Genomic DNA, 22,962 nt, shown 5'->3' on the forward strand with positions numbered 1-22,962 from the left:
TTGAGAGATCCGTGAACCATGAATATCTTAAATCTGTTTTTAAGCACTACAAAATAATATGCATTAAAAAAAACTGAAAAAGTATCATGGCAAGCTTAGTTTTTTTTCTCTATAATTTGATGAACATATTGATAAAGACAATGGATGAATGATACAAAATAGCAGTCAAGAGTGGCATCAAAACAACAACAAATATAACAAATAACAAATAAATAAAAATATGTATGAAGAGTACCTATTTTAATCATTGAATATATTATCATATTTACACCATTCGTGTTTGGCAGGCCGAATTTACAAGCCAAAAAAGCCAAGCGAGCCATAGTTTGCCCACCCCTTTTCAAACCTCATCATGGCTTTTTCAGAGCCAAAATGTGTAATATTTGACCACTACATAGCACTGCATTTTCGAATGCGAACGGAAACCAGTGCCAAGCGCACAGTGTAGCTTCCAGACAAACATGGCAGTGACTTTGAGGTACGGATTCTACTAAGTAAAAGAAATACAAATTTTTAGACCTATGATTATTATTTTTTTTTTTTATAAATATTAACAATATTCGTATAATTGTTCATGCAATTTGGCCCGGTATTCAAATCAATGGAGAATGAAAGTATTTTTGTACCATTAGGTTGTGCTAAATATTACAATATTACACATTAAATATTGCAAGAGTATTTGGCAGAGGTGTAGAGATGATGGACAACAGTGGAACAGTGTGGCAGGTAAGTCAGTTGTTGTTTGCAGATGACACAGCGCTTGTGGCTGATTCTGATGAAACATTGAAAAGGGTGGCAATTGAGTTTGGAAGAGTGTGTGATAGGCGTAAGTAATGTGTGAATGTTGGGAAGAGTAAGGTGATGAAGTGTTCACGGGATGGAGTGGGCATGACGTTAGAAGTAAGGTTGAATGAACAGGTGCTGGAAGAAGTTGAAGGCTTCAGGTACTTGGGTTGTGATGTGGCTGCAGTTGGTGGAATGTAGTGAGAGGTATTGCACGGAGTGAGTCAAGGAAGAAAGGTTTTGGGTGCTCTGAGGAGAGTGATGAGCAACAAGAGTATGAGTATGGATGTTAAGAGGGGACTGTATGAGAGTGTCATTGTGCCGACTGTGTTGTATGGTGCAGAGACTTGGAGCCTGAAAACATGAAGTGTTTGAGGACTATGTTAGGAGTGACAAGATTGGATGGACTGAGAAATGAAATTGTGAGGGAAAGAACTGGAGTAGTCGTGGAACTGAGCAAGCGTGTTGTTAAGAGAGTACTCGGTTGGTTTGGACACATGGAGAGGATGGACGAGGAGTGAATGTTGAAGAGGATCTACAGAGCATGAGTCAATGGAAGGAGACTAAGAGGAAGGCCGCGATTTACGTGGATGGATGGTGTTATGAGTGCACTGCAGGAAAGAGGCCTAAATATAATGGAAGCTAGAGCTCTTGTTAGTGATAGAAAGGAGTGGAGAGGTGTTGTGAAAGGATAGTGGGACTGTGGACGCGTTCTTAAGGATGGGCTGTGCACCCGTATGATACGGCAGGGGTAAACCCGTGAAAGCCGTCGGGCCCTGCTGTTGAACAAAGAGTGTGTTGTGTCACCCTGACCCGAGTGACAGGGCCGCTTTCTGGTGTCCCATTTCATATGGAGGGACGAGGTGCCTGACTTGTTTAGGTGTTTGGGCAGTTGGGTTGGCCATGGTCCAACATTTTTTGTGTGTGTTTTTTGCTATTATTTTATTATATTTTTCCCCCTTTTATTTTCTTTGTTGTTGTGTGTGTTTGTCACCTCTCTTGAGGGATATGACTAAGGTAGGTAGGTAGGTAGGTAGAAATATTACACGTTGACATTAAACTTTTGAGTATGTGTCCTGGAACGCTCTTAAGTAATGGGGAGATACCAGCTTATGGGGCAGCGTCTCACTGCTTTGTAACAATAAGACTTTGTACATTACATACATATTTTTTTTCAAAGAGCCACTTGCTCTTGCTACGCTGACAGAGCAGCAAAAGCAACATGTTGGATGTGATGGGGGCAGATGGGATATCGGCGGAGGAGGCAAGTAGGGGAGGGGGAAGTGCAAGTGGCGTTGGGAGCACCTGACACGGCAAGGTCACGTCCAAGCCTGGGATTAAAGACCCACATCGATACTTTAGGTCCCAGCACCCGTGGGCCTCTACAGTAATCTATCAGATCAGGACATCTCCGTGAAGTCACTGCCACGCCAACAGCTGATCAATAGCAGCGCTGACGTGTATGGCAAATCCAATTGAATTTACAAAATAAATCCTAATAACAACTCATACACTCCTTGTTGAGTTCAAATTGCTAGAGGCTATGGTTATGCTACTGAGTTTAAGTTGTGGGATATTTATACAGATCTACCCAATTTTGGGGTTTATTTCTTTCCAAAAGACTCTGGGGAGAGTATCAAAATACGTATTGATTGTTCTTATTCCCGTGACAACAGCCAAGCAACCCAAGTAGTGGTGGCCATACTGGTTAGGTGTACGCTGGTAATTTAACATCAGTATTAATGTGATTGACATTCGAAATATGGCGATCAAACTTGAGTTTGGTTGTCATGAAACGTTTTAGGCTAAGTTACAAAAACTAATGTTTACTGATGCACAAACAAGACCTGTATACGCTAGAGGAAACCATGTGGTGGAGGGTTAGGGTTCAAATAAGGGATCTCTGGGACTCAGGTCTTTTGCGGACTCCATCAGATTTTCTTGCAGAATGGTCCAGTTTTTGGCTCCATCCATCTATCCATCAATTTTAACCATCTTCCCTGTCCCTGCTGAAGAAAAGCAGGCCCAAACCATGATGCTGCCACCACCATGTTTGACTGTGGGGATGGTGTGTTGAGGGTGATGAGCTGTGCTGCTTTTACGCCAAACATGTCATTGTTGCCAAAAAGTTCGATTTTGGTCTCATCTGACCAGAGCACCTTCTTCCACGTGTTTGGTGTGTCTCCCAGGTGGCTTGTGGCAAACCTTAAAGAAATGGCTTCCTTCTTGCGACTCTTCCATAAAGGCCAGAATTGTGCAGTATACGATTGATTATTGTCCCATGGACAGATTCTCCAACCTCAGCTGTAGACCTCTGCAGTTCATCCAGAGTGATCATGGGCCTCTTGGAAGCATCTCTGATCAGTTTTCTCCTTGTATGAGCTGAAAGTTTAAGGGGGCGGCTGGATCTTGGTCAATTTGCAGTGGTCTCATACTCCTTTTATTTCAATATTATTGCTTGCACAGTGCTCCTTGGAATGTTTGAAGCTTGGGAAATCTTTTTGTATCCAAATCCAGGATTAAACTTCTCCACAACAGTATCTCAGACCTGCCCGGTGTGTTCCTCGTTCTTCATGACACTCTCTGCGCTTTAAACAGATCTCTGAGACTATCACAGTGCAGGTGCATTTGTACAGAGAATGGATTACACAAAGGTGGATTCCATTTATCATCGTTAGTCATTTAGATCAACATTGATTCATTCAGAGATCCTCACTGAACTTCTGGACAGAGTTTGCTGCACTGAAAGTAAAGGGGCTGAATAATTTTGCACACACACTTTTTCGTATTGTATTTGTTAAAAAAGTTTACAATATCCAATAGGATAGTGTTCCACTTCATGATTGAGCCCCACTTATTGTTGATGCTTCACAATTTGAAGTCTGAAATGTGGCAGAAGGTCACAAAGTTCAAGGGGGCCAAATAGCTTTGCCAGCCACTGTATATAAGTTGAAAATTATTGATATTTGAAATAATAAATATAAATGAAAGATTGCATGACAGTTGGTAACACGACAAGTGTAATTACACCTTCACAAGGGTTATTTAGGATAATCGTCGCCCCGGATACAAAAATGGACAAAAGGTACTAACTTATAATACATTAAGGCCAGGTAAGGCACATTTGAAACTTATGCTTTAATAATTGTTATTGCTTTGTCTTAACCGTGCTGTTAACCTCTCCACTACTGCTATATATTTTCTTTTCTGTTCTTCTTCCCCACCTTCCTCTTTCACAACCTGTCTCAGTGTAGGCGGACCACACTGGGGGATTGGGGGGGTAACAGTTGGAGCCCCTGCTAGGGACCACAGGTCCCTTGTGGAGCTAATGGAGCGAGGAGGAGAATATCAGTTAAAGGCTTATAAATATTTAAGTGCAGAAATATTCAATAATACAAAGGGTACGAGCGCCCAATGGTAGGCGGAGGATGAAAGTTGCGGTGTGATAAATGTCACCAGAACTCCAATAGTGAAATGGTCATAATATATGTCTTTAAGTGAGTTTTTTTTTTCAAAGAATATTCTACATTATTGTTTATCTCTATTGTTATAGTCGATCTGTGTCAAAACGAAGGTTTATAACACCGAGACATACTACAAAAATGTGTAAATGATTATTTGTTTATTGCTGTGTATTTTTCGAAACATTTTGCATGTTTCTGATGAACACATTTCGTGGCATTTAGTTTAGATCAAGCCTGATACAAGGATAAACTTTTACCTCGCCTAGACCAAAAATCTAAATGATTTTTAAACCCATCAAAATGCATATAGTTTTAATTACAACCACCAAGCTCAATTAGATAGATGATAGAATGTCATTTACCATAAGTAACATTTGTTGTTTTCTCCTTGGAGAGTGAACCACATAAATAATAAATCATAAAAGCTCTATCTGTGTTCTTTTCATTTATGGAATATGACGTCAGCTTGACAATATATTGCTTTTATGGTATGTATTCGAATTAAAATTAATATAAATACAAAAGACAAAAACAACTTTACTTGCCGATGAGCAAACAAATAGTTTAAGCAGTCTCGGGTCACCAAAAATGATATAAAAAAAAAATCTGGAAAGAGAAGCCCTCTAATTTCCTTATACCTGTTAAATGACAATAAAGGTATTTCATTTATTCATTCAATTTTTCATTCATTCATTATTGATTCATGGATCAAAATACGGTCTTGAGGCACCCTCTGCCGGACCAAAGTGCTACTACAAGAGGATGTTGCAAAATAAAATGTGGTCACAAGTCACCCTCTGCTGGATTAAAGTGGTACTACAAGCATGTCCTCTGAACCTCACTATGAAATTCAATGCACTCTCGTTTGCATTGTTTTACCGTACTGAGTGGCGCATACATCGTGCGGCACAATAAATCAATGATGAAATTTGTTGCTAACATTTCAATAATGGATTTTAATCGATTTTGTCGATTTGTTTTTGCGTCCCTATAAAATTGTATTTCAAAACATAACACAGAGTAGCCAACAGCTAGCAGACAAGCTGGTTCCGAAGCGACATGCAGTGGCTCTGGTTGTGTCATTGTGCCACTTTTTCACCAACAGGCCTCAGGTGGTGAGAATTGGAAAGAGGACATAATCTTCCCTAGTCCTCAACACGGGCATCCCACAGGGTGTGTGCTCAGCCCGGCCCTCTTCACGCTCCTACCTATTCGAGAACTTCACGGATGACAATACAGTGGTGGGATTCATCTCAGGTACCAATGAGACCCGATACAGAGGGTATATGCAACAGCTCTCACGGTGGTGTTTTGCAAAAAATCTGGTGCTGAACACTAAGAAGTAGGTCATCGTCGACTTCAGGAAGTCCAGAAAGACTGACCAATCCCCTCTCCTCTCTGGACGGAGAAGTGGTGGACAACATAAAGTCCTGGATCTCCACTTTACATCAGACCAGCCTTGGAATCCGTGTATGTGAGCCGATTCAAGAAAAGAGTAAAGGCCATCAACACGGATCCCAGCCACCCGGGCCACAGACTGTTTGTACCTCTTCCATCAGGAAAACGGTCCAGGAACATCTGCGCCACCAATAACAGACTGAGAGACATTTTTTTTTTTTCCAGAGCTGTGAACTTCTTTTGTAAATTGTACACAGGGGCTGGACAGAAAATTGCTTTGCCATTTTATGTTAAAGACTATCTTGAATGTTGAATCAATAAGGCTAACAGAAGACTTATTATGTTTTTGAACCAAAATCATAGAAAAAAAAAAAAAGACATTGAGGTTCGAACCAAAGTTGCCCGCGCATGTAGAGAGGCTTCATCAAGGCTTTCAAGCTTCTTGGTGCGCCGGTCGGAAATGTAATTACCCGCTCAAGCGCCTGTCCTTATTTCCCCATCACTACCAGGAGATCATGATCCTGTGATGCCCCGCCCTTGCTTCCTCCACCTCGCCAACCACCCCCGACTTCAAATTAAGAATTTATTTTAACCAGTGAGCGGCTTCTATAGACACATGTCGGTGGGCCTGATCAAAGGTGAGTGAGCTTCTTTATCAGAGTGGGTGGGTGACGGGGGTAGGCGCTGTCAGGAATCGGAGGACATTAAGATTGAATAACCTTCACACGCTTGGCAGCGCCTCATTACTTAAATATCTGAAAACTTCTCTACAACCCCACATAAAAAAAAAAAATACATACACGACATCTGCATGTACAGCCCTAACTAGTGTGGCACAATGTTAACTAGCGTTAATAATTAAGGGAGATTTTAATGCATCCTTTCAGTTCAAAATGTCTCCCTAAGGATCATATAGAAGACTATTTTGATGGAGTATATGACATTTGGAACCGTTAACCCTCCTCTCAAACTCTCACCTACCCCAACAAAAAGTCATATTTCAAAATGACCTTTTTTAATTGCAAATCCTATGAGAATATAAAAACGTACCAGACTCTTGATCATTTTACAGCATTGTTGTGAAAGTACTACAGAAGCTCCCCTACTTACGATCATTTGGCTTACGTAAGACAGCAGATACGGACATTTTTTTCGGAATGTCGAAAAAATATCCAGACATTGCTGTAAGTTAGATTTTGTATTGTGTGCACCTTTTTCCCAGTACAGCACATTACTGTAGTGCTTCTTTCCGCCACTACCAGCGTGTGACGCTGTGAGAGGTCAACCAGCATCCACCCTGATGTGAAAAAAATCCTCTTCCGCTTCCTAATTCGTGTGTAAACATCTCTTCTTCACCTGCTCGTAATCCCACCGCTGCCACCAATGTAGCATGTCGTTTTGTGTGGGTAATGGATTGCTCCTCGTTCATAAAAAAATACTCAGAAACATTTACGGTCTCTTTGGAGAGCGACAACCGTCAGCACCCGTTTATTGTAAACATAGCGAACTCTCTCCAAAACTAAACTCTCTCACTCCCCTACACTCTCGCACCAAATCTCGTGACATTCGTCGCTCTACGGACATCATTGGTGCGCACTTCACATTCTACGCCTACACTATCTCCAGCAACAAGATAGAGAAAATGTTTGGAACACTTTTTTTGGCCACTCTTTACCACGGAGGAGAAGCTCTTGAAGCGCATCCCCCAAAAGTAACCTAAACTCAACTTTATTCATCTTTATAGAGCATATTATTTTCTGAAATATTTATTTTTTAGTAGAAAAAAAAGTACAGGTTACTTATACAAGCCTTACGAACAAATTCAACTTACGAACGATTGTCGTGAGTAGAGAAGCGTTTGTAGTTAAACAAGCATGTTTATGATAGTTTGGCAGAAAAATATTGCACACAAATCAAGAGAAAGTGAAAACAGATAAATAATAAAAAATATTTTATGAGTGTCTAGCTATGCTGTGATTTGAGCGCCCTCCCCCAAAAAAGATGAATAATAGAAATTTAGATTTGGTGATGCAGAGACGGGTGAAAGGACTGCAACGTGCCGCGAGGATGCTCTAGGATGTTCAGGCTCTTTCGGGAGAACCAAACAGGATGCATGCACACCATGAAAAGAAAGAAAAAGTGTCAAGCGTGTAATTACACACATCTTAAGCTTCACGTGGCAAGTTCGGCTAACTAAAAGCCTTCATTAAAATGTGTCTCTCGCACCATATAGCAGTGATGCAGTCTTTTCTGTCTTTTGTTAGCGTTTGGTTTTGTGTCCTGTCAAAAATGAATGAGAAACAGGAAGCAGGGGCCTGTTGGCCATTCATGGGGGGCTTTTTAAAGGTGGGACTGACTAGGCCTCCAGTGTATTTTAATGGATATTTTGGCCGCGTCCGTCAAAGTGGTAAGCTGGGCGGTCACTAAGGAGTCATGGGGAAAAGAAATATAAAATAATACTAGGGGGAAAAAATTATAATGTTGCAAGATTGAATTGAAGAGTTATCTAGCAATAATAAAATAAGAATAAGTATAAGAAGAATAAGAAAGAATAAGAATGGGAATAAGAAAAAAACATTGCTGCTCTGAAAACAAATATTAAACAAAGTAAACTTAGAATAAAAAACTTGACATTAAAATACATTTACATATTGTTGTAGGCGATACATTTATTGCGCTTGATTCTGTTTCTAAAATCGGACACCTGCAAAGTCAATTGCATATGATGCCGTGGTTGTTTGTTATTTTGATTATAATGGCACACTGTTTCTAGTTATTTAGACTAGTAAGGACTGTTGACATCATTGTCACTATTGCACAATAATGTTACTGTTCTTTGTCTACCACACTCTTTCAGGATGAGTTTCTGTTTCCTCCATTCTCTAACATTTGTCCACGGTACAAAAATAGTCTGCTAATGAGATAGAATCTAATGCCTTTTTATATATCATATATTTTACTGGTGATCTTGTGGTTAGTATCCGGTGGTTTAACCGCTCTGACCCAGGTTTGATTCCTGTTGCATCTATTGTTTTGCAATTTTGGTCAGCAATATTTTTCGACTGATCAGGCGTTGCAGAAATACTCGTGTTTAAGACACACTTTGAGTTCTTTTGGGGTAAAAAATGTGAGTTAATCACAAATAAATACGATATTTTCATATGTTATATACATTGTTTTGATGTATGTTATGTGTGGTTATTCTAAGGGCGAAAGGTAATCGAGAGAAAATAGAGAAAAATAACTTCATAAGAATTAGCTGGGAAGACGTTGGTTTCGGATGTCGTCCATCATCCACTTTTCTTTAGAACTGAGAAACATTTCTCAAGTCAAATGAAGAAAGTGAAGAATTAATTTACGTACTCTCCAGATTTCTCCACAGGCAGACTTCGATCTCGTTGCAAGGCGTGTGTCTGAAGGGGTCCTTGTAATCAAGCACAATGACGGGAGGGCGCCACAATTTGCGGTTAGACGGACCGAGAGACGCCCGCTAACGTCTGTCGATACAAATTAGCACAGCAGCGCACAGATATTGTTCCGCTGACATTTAGGTTCTTCTATTGTAGGCTTAAAAGGTCATATCAGAAACTGTGGCCAAAGTGATCACTCGCAGCGACGTAAGATGTAAATCTTCAGTTGTGACAAAAATCCTTTTAACATCAGCTACTATTAAGGACAAAGGGGTCTCTTTAATTACCAAAAAACAACTTTTGCACAATTTTTGCACCCGTTGTTAATAATGGTTCAGACTCAAAATGGATACTCACAGTATTGTGTAGTGCAACCAAAAACAGGTGCTACAATGCACATTAAAAAAAGTCAAACTACAAAAACTCAAAGTGACCACACCAGTTTTCTTATCATTTTTTTGCTCAGCAAGGTTTTGGGTTTTAAGGGTACCTGAAGCAGCAAGATGGCGGATAATCATCTCAGCTCTCTCTGGGTTAGGTTTCAGCTAGTGAAATTGTTAAAATAGCCAAAGAAGACTAATAAAACAAAACAAAGGGATTACTATATCAAAAGCTCCCAAACATTTAAAATATTATCTCAGAATGAATAAAGAGAAAAAAAAAAACTTTTGCATTATTGCATTAAAGAGCACCATTTTTAAGTCAAAAGTGGTCCCTTAAACAGTACTATCACTTAAAAGGGGCCTTATTAAGTTTTATTTGAACACTTCGCAAACTTTTAAATGTTGATCTGTTTTACCGCAAGCAACGCAAAAATGTGTGATGCTCCGGACCAGCCTGGCTATCAGGAAGGTCCCCAAACCATCCATGTTGGCTTTTAAAATAGCCACACCTGAGACTTAACCTTTAGCAGAGACGAATGAAAAGCAAATATAAAGTGTTGCGCATCACGGGCTGCCTTCATTTATTGGGGAACGTCAAGGTGGGGATGATGGGGGTTCTACTATTAGCCTGACCTGAATTGCCTCTAGCGTCCTGGAGGGTTAGTATTAATGCCCCGTTAGTAGATGAGATGTGTTCATATGACAAAGGGTGGAAAGTTAGAAACACAAGAGGACAACTACATTTAAAATAGTTCCCAACCGATTTGGAAAAAAGAATAAAAAATTATAAATACATCAAATCAGCAAATAGATATATACCGACTATAATAACTTTGAATGTTAATGCATCGCGAACAATGTTCATCACGTTGTTATTTATGAAAATAGAAACAATTATATTGAGCTATTCTTCTCCTTCTATTAAAGATTCTATATGGAATTTCCTGACTTTAGTTCGTGAGTGTAGCTCCTGCATCAAGTACGTGCATCTCTGGGACACACTTGCATGAGCTCTTCCTTTTTCATCTTTAAGTCATCGTGTGTGGAGTTTGCATATTCTCCCTGTGCTTGTGTGGGTTTCCTCCAGGCACTCTGGTTTCCTCCTTCAGGTGAATTGGCCGGTTAAATTTGTGTCTAGGTGGGGATAAGCGAGTGAGTTGTCAGTCTCTGTGTGCCCTGTGACTGGCTGGCAATCAGTTCAGGGGGTCCCCTGCCAACTGCCTGAGTTGGGATAGGCTACTGAAAATGAGCGGTCCGGATAATGGATGGATGGACGGGTTGGCGTATGGACTGGATTTGAAATAGGCCTTTTCTAACTTTTGAAATGAAAGACCAGCATGAAATCATTCTTTCACATTCCCCTCCCTGCTTCCTTATGTGTTGTGTGTCCCAAACACCTCTAATAAAAGTAAGATGTAAGCAGATAGGCGTGGGCGAAACAAAATTATAAAGGCTCTTTGAATACAGTTGGACATTGTGAACACAACCCTAATCGAGAAAATATTCAATGTTTTAAGTGACTGTAGCCCCATCCACTTTCACACATTATAATATATATATATATATATATATATATATATATATATATATATATATATATATACTAGATATGCATTTATAAAAAAAAAAAACATATTTAGTTATTGAAATTACCTAGAGCCTCGCTTCTTTTTTTAAAATAATAAAAAATGTATGGCGGGCTAGATTAAATTATCCAATGTGATCTATCCAGCCCGCTGGCCGTATGTTTGTTAGGCATGATTTCAAATATTGTATACACATCTTTGTATACTTTTTAATTGTTTTATTTGTATTTTCTGTCGTAATATAATGCTAAAGTCACTCTCAATTTGGAAGAACAGAGCAGCGATGCTAATATTGTTGATAAAAAAATACCATTGCAAAAGTGAGGAAAAATGCACGTGAAGTCATAATATGAGAATAACACACTCAGCAGCAATGCAGATTAGTCAATAAAACCTCAACAACAGGAAACGCATGTCCTGGAGCACGCACATGCAGACACACGCAGACACACGATCCACCTTCCAGACGAAAATGATGAAATATGAAATGGAGCATTACCGCTCGGAATGGCGGCGTGCCTGGGACTGTGCTGTTGCAGCTCCTCTGTCACATTGTCTTCTACTGCCAGAAACACAGAAAGAGAAAGGACAAGAGGGAGGGGGTAGGAGGTGCAAAAAAAGTTTCAGTTAGTAATGGAAAAAAGAACTTCGACACATGGAGATTGTCTTTTCCTATTAATTATCGTCAAGAAAAACTACCAAATATTTAGACTTACAGTTGCTCCAATTGAGATTTGGAACCCACTCGAGCATTTGCATCAGTGTTATTGGTAACGAGCCCTGACGAGTTCAACTTTTAGCAATAATTCAGGTGAGACAAATGGATTCTGATTGGAAAATGGCCCTGATATAAACAAGCTGTTGAATGTTGGAGAATGGAGAAAACACAAAGATGTCCTGAAAAATATAAATAAACACAAAAAAAGCAAGACAAGGGAAACAACTTTTTGGTGTATCTGATGATGAATTGGACTTTGAAAGACAAAATAAATACATTGGAAATTCTGTATTAATTTTGTTCACGTATTTAACAATGTTAGTCACTCCCGCTGCTTAGTTTGAGCTGAGGAAAATTCAAACAAAATGTTAAAACCATTTTTAATCAAAAATTAAGGGTGCGTGTTAAACACAAATACGGTATTTCCTCCACTCGCCTTTCACCCGTTTTCATGCCTGCAGTAATTAAGTCACTAGGTTGAGTTGTTGGTACTTTTAATAATTCCAAATTGTCTGTCTGCTTCCATTCATTCCTTCTCCGTTGTTGTGCTTCTTCCTGATGTGTGCTTTCATATTTAATCTTTTAACCAATCACATTTCCAGCATTACGTGTTGCTTGGCTCTGAAATTTAACCGGATGCTTTTGGAATGAGATTTGCAGGCTCTGGCCTATACCATTTGTCTTGGAGAGAGCAGTTGTTGTAGCCAATCTGATTTTGAGGTGGCGTCTGAAAGGAAGCTAGCAGGCACTGAACGTCACCAGTTTCACCAACTGTAACTGGCTTAGCAGCTATGGTGGAGTAATCTACCAACGTGTTAGCGTCAACAGGCCTTAAACACGGAAATAATATGGTTGTGTTGATTTAATTGCGAAATGTCGGGCAACTCCAAAGCGAGCAACCGTGAAAAGGTTGTGTCTGCCAATTTGAGTCTAGAGAAAAGGAAGATCTTATGCCCGAACCCTATTTTGACCTAATCCGAGCAAGCCAGGAATGAAATGTCAATCATGCCCAGATGTGATGGAGCTTCTGTCTCGCTGCATTTTTTTCAATTGTGCATCCATCATAGTATTAGTTCTTGTGTTCATACAGTCTTTTTCATGTTACATTTTGTTCGAAAAGATAGGGGGGGGACCTATGAGTAAAAAATACCCCCCATAATACACCATTCCGCTCGTGCCCAGTCCGAGCTTCCCAAGGGGACCACGTTTATGTCGCTGCATCGCCGTCGGACGAGATAACCCTGCGTGCGGCGGGGGGCAGGCAGCAAGGCGTGGTTGTTAGTCCACAGCACGCCACAGAATTTCAAAGACAATAGACATTTAGTTAGAATGGTTGGGAGGGTTACTTTAAAAAAGCAATCCAATACGGTTACTAGTTACTGTATCTGTTGAAAAATGTAATCTGAATACCATATGAAAGTAATGTGACTTGATTACTTTCAATTACTTTAAAAAAACTCAAATTTGAAATATGCTAATAAAAGCCAAAAAAAACTACCGTATTTTCCGCACTATAGGGCGCACCGGGTTATAGGGCGCACCCCCAAAAAATAGTTTTTGGTCCTATATCTTCCATAGATAAGGCGCACCGGATTATAAGGCGCTACAATGGGAACGTCGACAAAACAGTCAGATGATTCAGTCAAACTGATTACCCCCCATTCCCAAAGTTTGCAAAGAAGCAAATACGTGTCTTAGACACGTGCGGATGCGGTGTCCGTACGATGTCACTTAAATGCGTCATTTCAAATATCATTCGGGAGGTTAAAGTCTTGGAATTCAAGAAATGCCAACCATTCCTAACTTTCTATTTTCTTTTTCGCTCGCAACTTTACTGTGCATATGACAATAAACACTTGGAATTGAGTTTAATTCACTCAACTCATCACAGCAACATCAAGATCGTTCTAAAACAAGATACCGGGAAAATCTAAAGCCGCATAACTCACCTAAGTTCTCACGTTCAATAATGATACGCAATCATGGTCTTCTTACAACCGTAAGTGTAGTAAATCCAGGAGAGTAAAATGTTTACGTATACAGACTAATGAAACATGTTTCTTTATGGCGTACTTTAGCAAGCTTGCTATTCAGTCATCTTTTTCGGCCAATTGCAGGGTTTGTTTTGGCCCTCTAGCGTATCCGAGGCTCCGAATAACTTCAGCCAATAGCGATCGATGTAACGGATGATTGACACATCTTTTTCGGCCAATTGCAGGGTTTGTTTTGGTCCTCTAGCCAATCCGAGGCTCCGAATAACTTTAGCCAATAGCGATCGATTCAAATAATGATTGACACATTGGTTAGCCAATGAAATGCCGGCATATAAATCCCAGCATACACCGCGGACTACTCCACGTTCGGGGGAAAATCGAGTCGGCGGCTGTTGCGTAAGTTGCGAGACCTTGCGAATTTAATATTGAGCCATATATAAGGCGCACTGTATTATAAGGCGCATGGTCAGCTTTTGAAAAAAATTAAGACTTTTAGGTGCGCCTTATAGTGTGGAAAATACGGTAAATATAAATACAATTACAAAATGTTGTTTAAAATTAATGAACAATGTAGAAGAAATAAAAGAAATAGAGGAAACCAAGATCAGGCTTGCCGTCCAAAACACATAAGTGCTCACATTTTAAACGTATAGTATCGTGTGTGGAGAAAAAAAGGCTTTCTCTTTCACATGGTAGATAAGATAAAATTTGTTTTAGTTCCCATTAAGAGCACATTAAGAAACCAATATTGTTTCACACACACAAAAGGTTCACTTTCTAAATTTCCCCCAAACTCCCCATCGCTCTCTGTCTCTCTAGTGTCAGTGATTGAAATTATGATTGATACACAATTTGTCCATTAACACATTATGTATATTAAAATGTGGGACCCAAGTGAATAAGTGCATGTAATTGAATGGGTGCTTGAAAGGATGCTGTGTAAGGGGGCACACAGACCTAGGCGCTCAATTGCATTAATCTTTCCATTTCATGTTATTTAATTTATACAATATGTCCATACTTGCTTGTTGATGTTGTCTCGTTAGTTGCACTTTTCTGTTAGTTTTTGTCATATAGTCATGTGTTGTTGTCAGATACCTGTAGCAGCTACAGAGGTCCTGAGAATGAGTGAGTGTGTGGATTTAATAAGACGTCAGAGAAATAGGGGAGCGAACAGAAGTAGCAAATGTAAACAAAGCTAATGCGATTAAGGAAAAGAATAAAAAGAAACAATAACTCACATTGAACTTCAATATTTTCCACTGAAATGTGCAACATATAAAGTTTTTTTTAATACATTTGTATTCTTCATAGTAATCCTTATATTACAAAGTATACCTGTAATTTGATTAGGTTCTTTTTCTGTGACTGTAAAAGAATACAATTGCATTTTTTCTTCTATACTGATTAGGTAACGTTGTCAGTCAGTTAGCCAGTCACTGTTTTTTAGATATCATACTGTACTTTTACGGGGCTTGGTAGAGATTGGAGCATTTACATTCAAAATGCGTCTCGACTTACAAAGTTTTCAGGTAACAAAGCTACTCCATGACCAAATTATATTAGTAAGTAGAGGTACAACTGTGCCTTTAAATTTCCTATGGAAACTAGTTGAGAACTTTCAACCTCTTTGCAAGAAATTGGACCCACTTTTGACAGAGGTGGAGACCTCGTCCAGAAAAAACAGTTTAAGAAAATTAGAAAAGCTTTCACGTCGGATGCCGTGCGAGGTTTCTGTCAAGTACGAGGTGCCAAATGGATTTTAACAGTGGGAAGAGAACAAAAGAATCTCCCACCTGTTCCATGTTAAATGAAGGTCTCGCTGAGGGCTTCTTACGCCTCTGCCTTGCACCCGTGAAGTCGAATTGCATTCTCCATTATGTATTTTCCAGCTTTTTATTTCCGCCAGCGCAGAGAGCGAAGAAGGGGACGGGGGGGGGATTTGTGACAGGACCTCCCTGCAGGGGAGTGCGCCATTGACTGCAGACGCAGGAAGTGCAGCGCTTTTAAAAGAGCGCAAAATATCCCGCACTTTGCATAATTAAGACGAGATCCTATGGCGGGAGAAGCCTTTCACCTCGGGGGAGCACGAGTCAGACGCGGGCGGGGAGTCGGACCGCGGTGAAATATGAAGGGGGGAAGTTTGGCTGTCACAAAAGAGAATTGGAGCAGCTCTCGAGGAAAAAAACAAAACAAAAAAAGAAGTTTTTAATAAGAGAAGAGGTCAAAGTGTTGAGAGAAGCAAAGTGTTATGTTTGCAATTAGTTGACTATTTAATAAGGGGGGAAAAAATCTGAAATACTTGCGAAGCTGAAACTAAAATTACAAGATAGTCTGATCATTATTTAAATTTGGAACATTGTTTCTCTGTTGCCATCTCCTTGCCTGAATCATCATTGCAGTCTAAGTCAGCTTGTTTAGGATTTGCGTGCAAGTGAAATGAAATGATCTGCATTTATATAGCGCTTTTCGAGTCAATGACTTCCCAAAGCGCTTTACAATGTGCTCCACATTTCCCAATAGCGGCCTTGCAGCCATGTAAGGTGCTAACCTGCTTATTGGGGGTATTAGGGGTTCAGTGTCTTACCCAAGGACACTTCGACATGTAACACGGACGAGCCGGGATTCGAACTGGGGTCCCTTGATCCCAAGACGAGCGCTCTACCTCCTGAGCTACTGCCGCCCCAAATATATTCATTTCTTAGCCACGCTTAAATAAACTACTTTTTTCTCTTTTAGGGGTCTTGTTTGTTTGTACATGATTCAATTGTTTGTTTGTTTGTACATGATTCAAATTGAATCTTTTCTTCCGGCGCCGTCACGAATGGCAGCCACTCCAGCAGCTCCCGTGTTATTTTCGATTGTTCTCGATTGTTCTCAGCTCAGGGATGCTGCTGGAAATGTGAATTTCCCTTCGGGGATGAACAAAGTATCTATCTATCTATCTATCTATCTATCTTAGGTTTGTGTATGGACTTACTTGATAAAGGCCCTTTTTTACTTTCACTATGTTCATGCTACACTAACATATTAAAAAAAGAACTGTGGGGAGAACCCATTCCTCAAACCTAATGTGTTCTGCCCCGAACAGTTCTGCTAAAAGTAAAATATAAGCCAATAGGTGCAGTGGGAAAAAATTGCAAGAGTTCTTTGGATTCAATTGGGCATTGTTAACACAAACGTAAGTAAAAATATTCAACTATCAACTATTTGAGGACTCCTCAAAAACGCAGCCCACCTTTAAATGTAACAATGATCAAGTTTGATGGGGGAAAACAACTCAAAATCCTTTCAAATATGAAAAACTAAACATGTAAGACTGAGGTACGGTGGTGACTGGTTAGCACGTCTAAACGACAGTGCTGGGTTCAAGTCCAGCAACCCTGTGTGGGGTTTGCATGTCATCTGTTGTTCTCAAATGACTAAGAAAGACTGTGAATGGTTGTCATTGTCAATGGGCCCCGCGATTGGCTGGAAACCAGACCAGGGTGTCCCTTGTCCACTGCCCTAAGTCAGCTCAGAATGGCTCCAGCATCCCTGCAACGTTTGTGATGATACGTGGTTGCGAAATTAATAAATGAAGTATAAAGTCATAACGTAATAGAGAAAGCATCCTCAGAGACAAGAGTTAAATTGCAATAGTTTTAGAGACAGTTTCAAGAACACAACACTGTGAAAAAAGTATATATTGCCTATATAAGAAAAAAAAAATTCCTCGACTCTTATTTTGGAAATGTTTCTGCTAGTTTCATTGCACTATTTTCATGTTGCACTATTATTCTGATGCACACAACTGAGGCTATCACCACCTTGTAAAGTGTTTCGTATTCATCCTAAGATTATTTTTTTGCTTATTTTTCTCCTTTTAGTCTTTTATTACATGTCCATCCTGTACCGTCTCATCTAAATTCTAATTTTAACATTTTATTTAATTACTTTCAATATTTAGCATGAAATTACAGTCAAAATATTTGGATAACAAAATAAAAAGGGGTGTATTTACGTTTTGATTTCCTTAAGGTGCATACATTTTGAAAACAGCTAAAACAACCAAATTCAGGTACAAGAATTTAATTTTTTTCCAGAGTACAGATTACGTCAAAAACTTTGCATTAACGAGGAGGTAATGGTTTTGTGATCACCACTTCCAGACTCACGGTTCCGGGTTACGAGACGACTACGAGATTAATTTAGATTCCAGGTTTACTAGAATACTTGAATGAAATTGTTTTATCTTCAACACCTTGACATGTGTCTGGTAAGTATCTCGGACGACTGACGTGAGGTCAGTACCCTGCACAATTGTTTATCGTCACACAGCGACTGCTCACAAGTAAGTATGGGTTGCTGCAAATGTTTTTCCAGCTACCGTAGGCAGGTAACCCTTCTAGAGTGACGTGTCCGTGAGTTACAGCAGTTTAAAAGGAAAATATTGGGTGCCGCGGACAACCCATGCTGCTATGGCTTGTAGCAAACCTGTTAGTTCAGTTAGCATTAGCCCTAAAAGGCCTGCTAACTGCATTGAGCCAATCGAGACTCATTACAAGTTCCGCCCCCTAGCTAGTCCCACTTCAACATCTACTGGATTCTGTAACATAAGCTTTAGCACTCCAGCCACGGTTATCTGTATTTCTTCTTCTGAATATTAGATAACTCGATTTACTTGCCAATGACCTTATTAGTGATCACAATCTTAACCTAATCGGCCTTTGTAAGACCTTGTTGAACCCAAATGAGTTTGTATAGCTAAATGACGCTTCTCCCCCTAACTTTGTGAGTTCGCATTTGGCACGGTTTTGTATGAACAATGGCGGTGTTTTTCTTATATTAAATCCCGGTTCCTTCACTGTTTTTAAAACGTTTAAAGCACTCGTTATGAGGTTTCTATGTCACCACAGTTTATGTAGTGATTGTGTATTGCCCACTTGGACCATATTCAAATTTTTCGTGATGTATGTTCGGAACTGACTTAGTAACTTTTGCTGACAAAATGATAATTATTGGTGATTTTAATGTTCACATAGACTCCCCATATTATCCACTTATGGATGCTTTTAGGTTGATACCTTTGGTTTTAATTAAATAGTTAATGTGCCCACTCAGAGAGAGCCTCATTCTGACCCAAAAGGTTGTAGCCTCAAACGTTTTGGTGTTACTGTATACCAATGCTATCTCTGACCATTAGCTTGTTAAATATAAAGTGCTGTTCACTGTGATCAGAAAAAATTGGGGTTTTTTGCATCCACAATATCTCCCCTGCAATGACATCAGCTCGATTAGAACTATTACCAGCAGCATGATTACTCGCTTACAAAAGACTTTCATACTGCTTTTGTTTACGCCCTAAACTATGTGGTGCCCCTACAGCATAAATTTCAACCAAAAAAAAGCATATACCTTGGCTTACTAAAGAAACCAGGTCACTCAAACAAGGTTGCAGGAAACTTGAATGAAAATGGCGCACTACAAAGCTTGAGGTTTTCCAACAAACCTTGTGTGACAGTTTGCTGAATTATAAAGTAGCTCTTGTCTCAGCAGTAAATTGATTTTCTTTAATATTATTGCTGTAAATACAATCCAAAAATTTTGTTCAACAAAATGGCGACACTTAAAGGACAGCAACCTAACCGTAATAATTCTTCCTATTCTGAACATCACTTTAATTTGCAGATCCAAAAATTGATGTCTATTCATCACGACATATGCTTTTTAGAACTTGAGTAAATTGCCATTATATTTATGGGATGAAACCTATGTAAATAGTATGTAGGTATGTAGGTGTTTGGTAAAATGACGGTAATATGTAACTTCTCATTTACCACTGGAAGACGATACTTTAATTTTTTTGCACGGCCCATAATAATTGTTAAGTAATCCTGGCACTAATACACACTTCATAGTGTCCTGTTTAGCTGGAGCATGCACCTGTCCTGGGCGCGACCAAAAGGGAGTGATGACGCTTCATAGGAAAATGCCACACAAACTAATTCCGGTTGCTGTTATTATGAGGGAAGAAATGTGATGTCAAAGTGAAGCCACTAGAGAGCAGAGGCGGTGTCATCTGTAAGCAGACTTGCGAATAATGGCAAAAATTTCAAGAATTAACAAGCACTTCACCCAAAATTCAAGCTCTTTTCAATATTTAAAAAACGCAACATTAAAGGTCGAGAATTTTCAAAGATTTTCAAGCATACAGTAACATACAAAGCCTGTACACTGTATTTTTCACATCACTAATAAACTATTTTAGGAGAGCACAGCCACTATAAATATGTTCAAGGTAAACTATGTTTTTTTTCCTTCTTGCTTTATAAATCTGGCCAAGCACGCCCCAAAAAACCTGTGTCGAACCTTTTGAATGATTGCTGGTGATCACTCCTCTAATTGTAAATCTTGCCCTTCGCCGCATACGCCAAAGAAATCACGGGCTGGGCAATTAATTAGCGGTGTCATTTATTGCAAGGCGGCACGGTGGGCCGGTGTGGAGGGACGTCCCTCAGTGCCGCCGCAGAAGACGGAATGAGCCAAGGTGCTCCTGCAGGAGCGGGCCTCGGTGACTGACTCCCCGAGAGTTTAATGAGTTTCTCCGACGCCGTCGAGCTACTCTCGCCTGAGATCATTTAAATAGGGCCACGAGTGGGGGGGCTAAGAAGGGTGGGGGTCCTAATAAATCCCCCGTGGTTCCATCAGAGATGGGTGGCAGGGGTTTCTCCTTTTGTTTTGATTACCATCCCTGTTGGTAAGATGAGGGAGTTGAGGCAGAAAATGTTCTTTTATGATACCAGAAGAAGCTGTGGCGGACGGGGGATGATTTGTCGCCTGCTGCAAGCGTATTAAAAGTTTTGTCATTAAGACAACTCAGAGAAGTGTGTTTGAAGCGGTGGAGGTCTGGCCTGGCTTGTGTTTTCACTGCGGGATGCTAAGATGCAAGTTAATCCTTTTATTCATTTTCGAGATGCTTTGCAAACTTTAAAAAGGTAATCATTTTTGTACATTATCCATGTGGCATCAGTGCCCAGATGAGTACAAAGACACATGCCGTTTGACTGCATTTATCAGCTTATTGGGAATTTGCCTAAAAAACAAGGCTCAGTTTTGAAAACAATAAAGGACCAGCAATAAACCGTACAGAATGTTTCACTAAAAATGTGTAAAATGCATTTTCTATTCAATACCTTTTTCATGACACGAAGGAGTTTGCAGTGCGGTTATCCCTCGCTGTATCACAGTTTACTTTTCATGGTTTCGATTTTTCACGGATTTTCACGGGTCTGGGGAGAGACTGAGGCAGTGTCGAGAGAGAAAACTATAGCTGTGCCGCAGACCTGGCCTATCTTCACTATGGCAGTGGGCGGGGGACACCCTAAATTGTTTGCCAGCCAGTCTAAGAGGAAACCCACACAAGCAGAGGGAGAACATAAAAACTCCGCAAAGGGATGGTAACAGCTGAATTTGAACCCAGGATCTCAGAGCTGCTGGGATGACGTGCTAATCTCGCAGCCGCCATGCCTAAGACCATTCATTAGACTGCAATTCCGTGTTCTGTGTTTTTAATCTGTAGATCTATACCTGCTATTTTGTTACAGTCATTTATATTATATGGTACTGATACACTATGGTCACAGTTACTCAAAACTTTTTCCAAAGAGTAACTGAGTTAGTAACTGAATTACTCAATAGTAAAAGTAACTAGTTACCAGAGAAATATAGTAATATAGTAAATATAGCTGTTACCTTAAAAACAAGTTCTTGGATGTCAAAGAATTCGAAAATTTCTGAGCAGTTGAAGAAAATACAGGTAGTTATATAAGTGTTTAATATTTATTGCACTTGACCAGAAACAGATTTATCCTACACTTAATGCGCAACAAATAAAAACAGTAAACAATATAATAAAATAACAATCAGCAGTAAAAACTCAAAGTGAGTGTAAAAAAGCAAAAATAGATGAAAGAAGAAAAAGGAATAAACACAGAAAATAAAATAAACATGTTAATAAATCTACAAAAAAACTCTCTTTGTTCATTTTCAAGAGTCGGTTCATCGAGACGTTTCTTTCGCAAACGACACGAGTAGGTTGCTACGGCAGTAACAACAGTATTGGTGCTGTCAAGTATAGGGCTCACATTTTTTGCGACGCAGCCCTCTTCTCTTAGTGCATTACTTAATACTACATTCGTAATCGTTACCTGACTGCATGGTAGACGCTAATTTGAATGCAGACGGGATTCGTAAGGAACGTGACATAAACAACTCGGACGAGAGCAGGAAACCGCACCACTGAAAACAGTACCAGGTTTGCGGGGGCATGCCACCATTGGCATTCTGCAGCCAAAGTAACAGTAACGTCATTGTAACTCGGAAAAAAATAATTAACCCTGTTACTGAAAAAATAACGACATCACGTAACAGCTTTATTCATAATGGCAGTATTCCCAACATTACTGATATATAATAAATAAATAAAGGTTTCAATGTTGCAGGTTTTGACTATCCACACAATAACTTATTGTTAGGACATATTTAGGTAGGGTCAAAAAGTGGAAGCCATTTTTTTATTTTTTTTTAATGATGTCTTTAAGCAAAAACAACAACTTTGTGTTACTACGTGATGCTTAAACAAGCTTTGATATTTTTCCTTCGCTGACTTTTAATTCCGATCCTGATCGCTTCAAAAATGATACTATATAGGCACATAAAAACTTGGTTTTGCTGTCTGGCACTCGCCTGTCAATGGACAAGGAAGGCAAATAGGACCCGACAGATTTAATGAACACATTTTCCAAAAGCTCTCATGCCGACACGTAGCGGACGTGTCACACGGTGACAGAATCACCGCTATCAGTTAATTAATGTTTGCCGGATCACTCGGGGGAAAGAAAAAATAAAAGCTATTCTTTATGCCATGCCGAATGCACAAGGGACCTCTTTCTTACGATTATCAAAGTGTTAAAAAAATGCAACATATAACAACACCTAATCCAGCAACACGTGTTCCAGTATTAAAAGCGATTAATTAACATGTTGTCCACGTACTTTACACACACACAAATGACAGAGATGAATGAATGCGTTGTCATTTTGCTTGGAGAGAAAATCTCCCAGATGGGAAACGTTCTTTTTTTAGAAATGAGTTAATTGTGAGCAAACAAACTGACAAATGTAAACAAAGCAAGGAATGATTTAAAAAAAAAAAACTACAAGCCCGCTGAGAAACATACTAAAA

At 39.6% G+C, this 22,962-nt stretch overlaps 1 protein-coding gene across 6 annotated transcripts in view; it reads right to left on the reverse strand.

The window, feature by feature from the left end:
* The window catches only part of LOC148374578 (zinc finger protein 521-like), a 200,774-nt gene that overhangs the window by 167,254 nt on the left and 10,558 nt on the right, over positions 1-22,962 (reverse strand). For 4 of the 6 annotated variants that reach the window (XM_088338214.1, XM_088338186.1, XM_088338204.1 and 1 more), the window contains one exon: positions 11,524-11,586. Coding sequence is in view for 4 of the 6 variants with exons in the window: in XM_088338186.1 (XP_088194312.1) it covers positions 11,524-11,586 (63 nt within the window). In the remaining 2 variants the exon portion in view is untranslated. The remainder of the gene's footprint in view (positions 1-11,523; positions 11,587-22,962) is intronic. The other 2 variants (XM_088338223.1, XM_088338195.1) reach the window with 1 other exon arrangement.

The sequence above is a fragment of the Urocampus carinirostris genome, chromosome 1 (assembly GCF_059441175.1).
Source record: "Urocampus carinirostris isolate Australia breed hairy pipefish chromosome 1, RoL_Ucar_1.0, whole genome shotgun sequence".
Classification (NCBI taxonomy): domain Eukaryota; kingdom Metazoa; phylum Chordata; class Actinopteri; order Syngnathiformes; family Syngnathidae; genus Urocampus; species Urocampus carinirostris.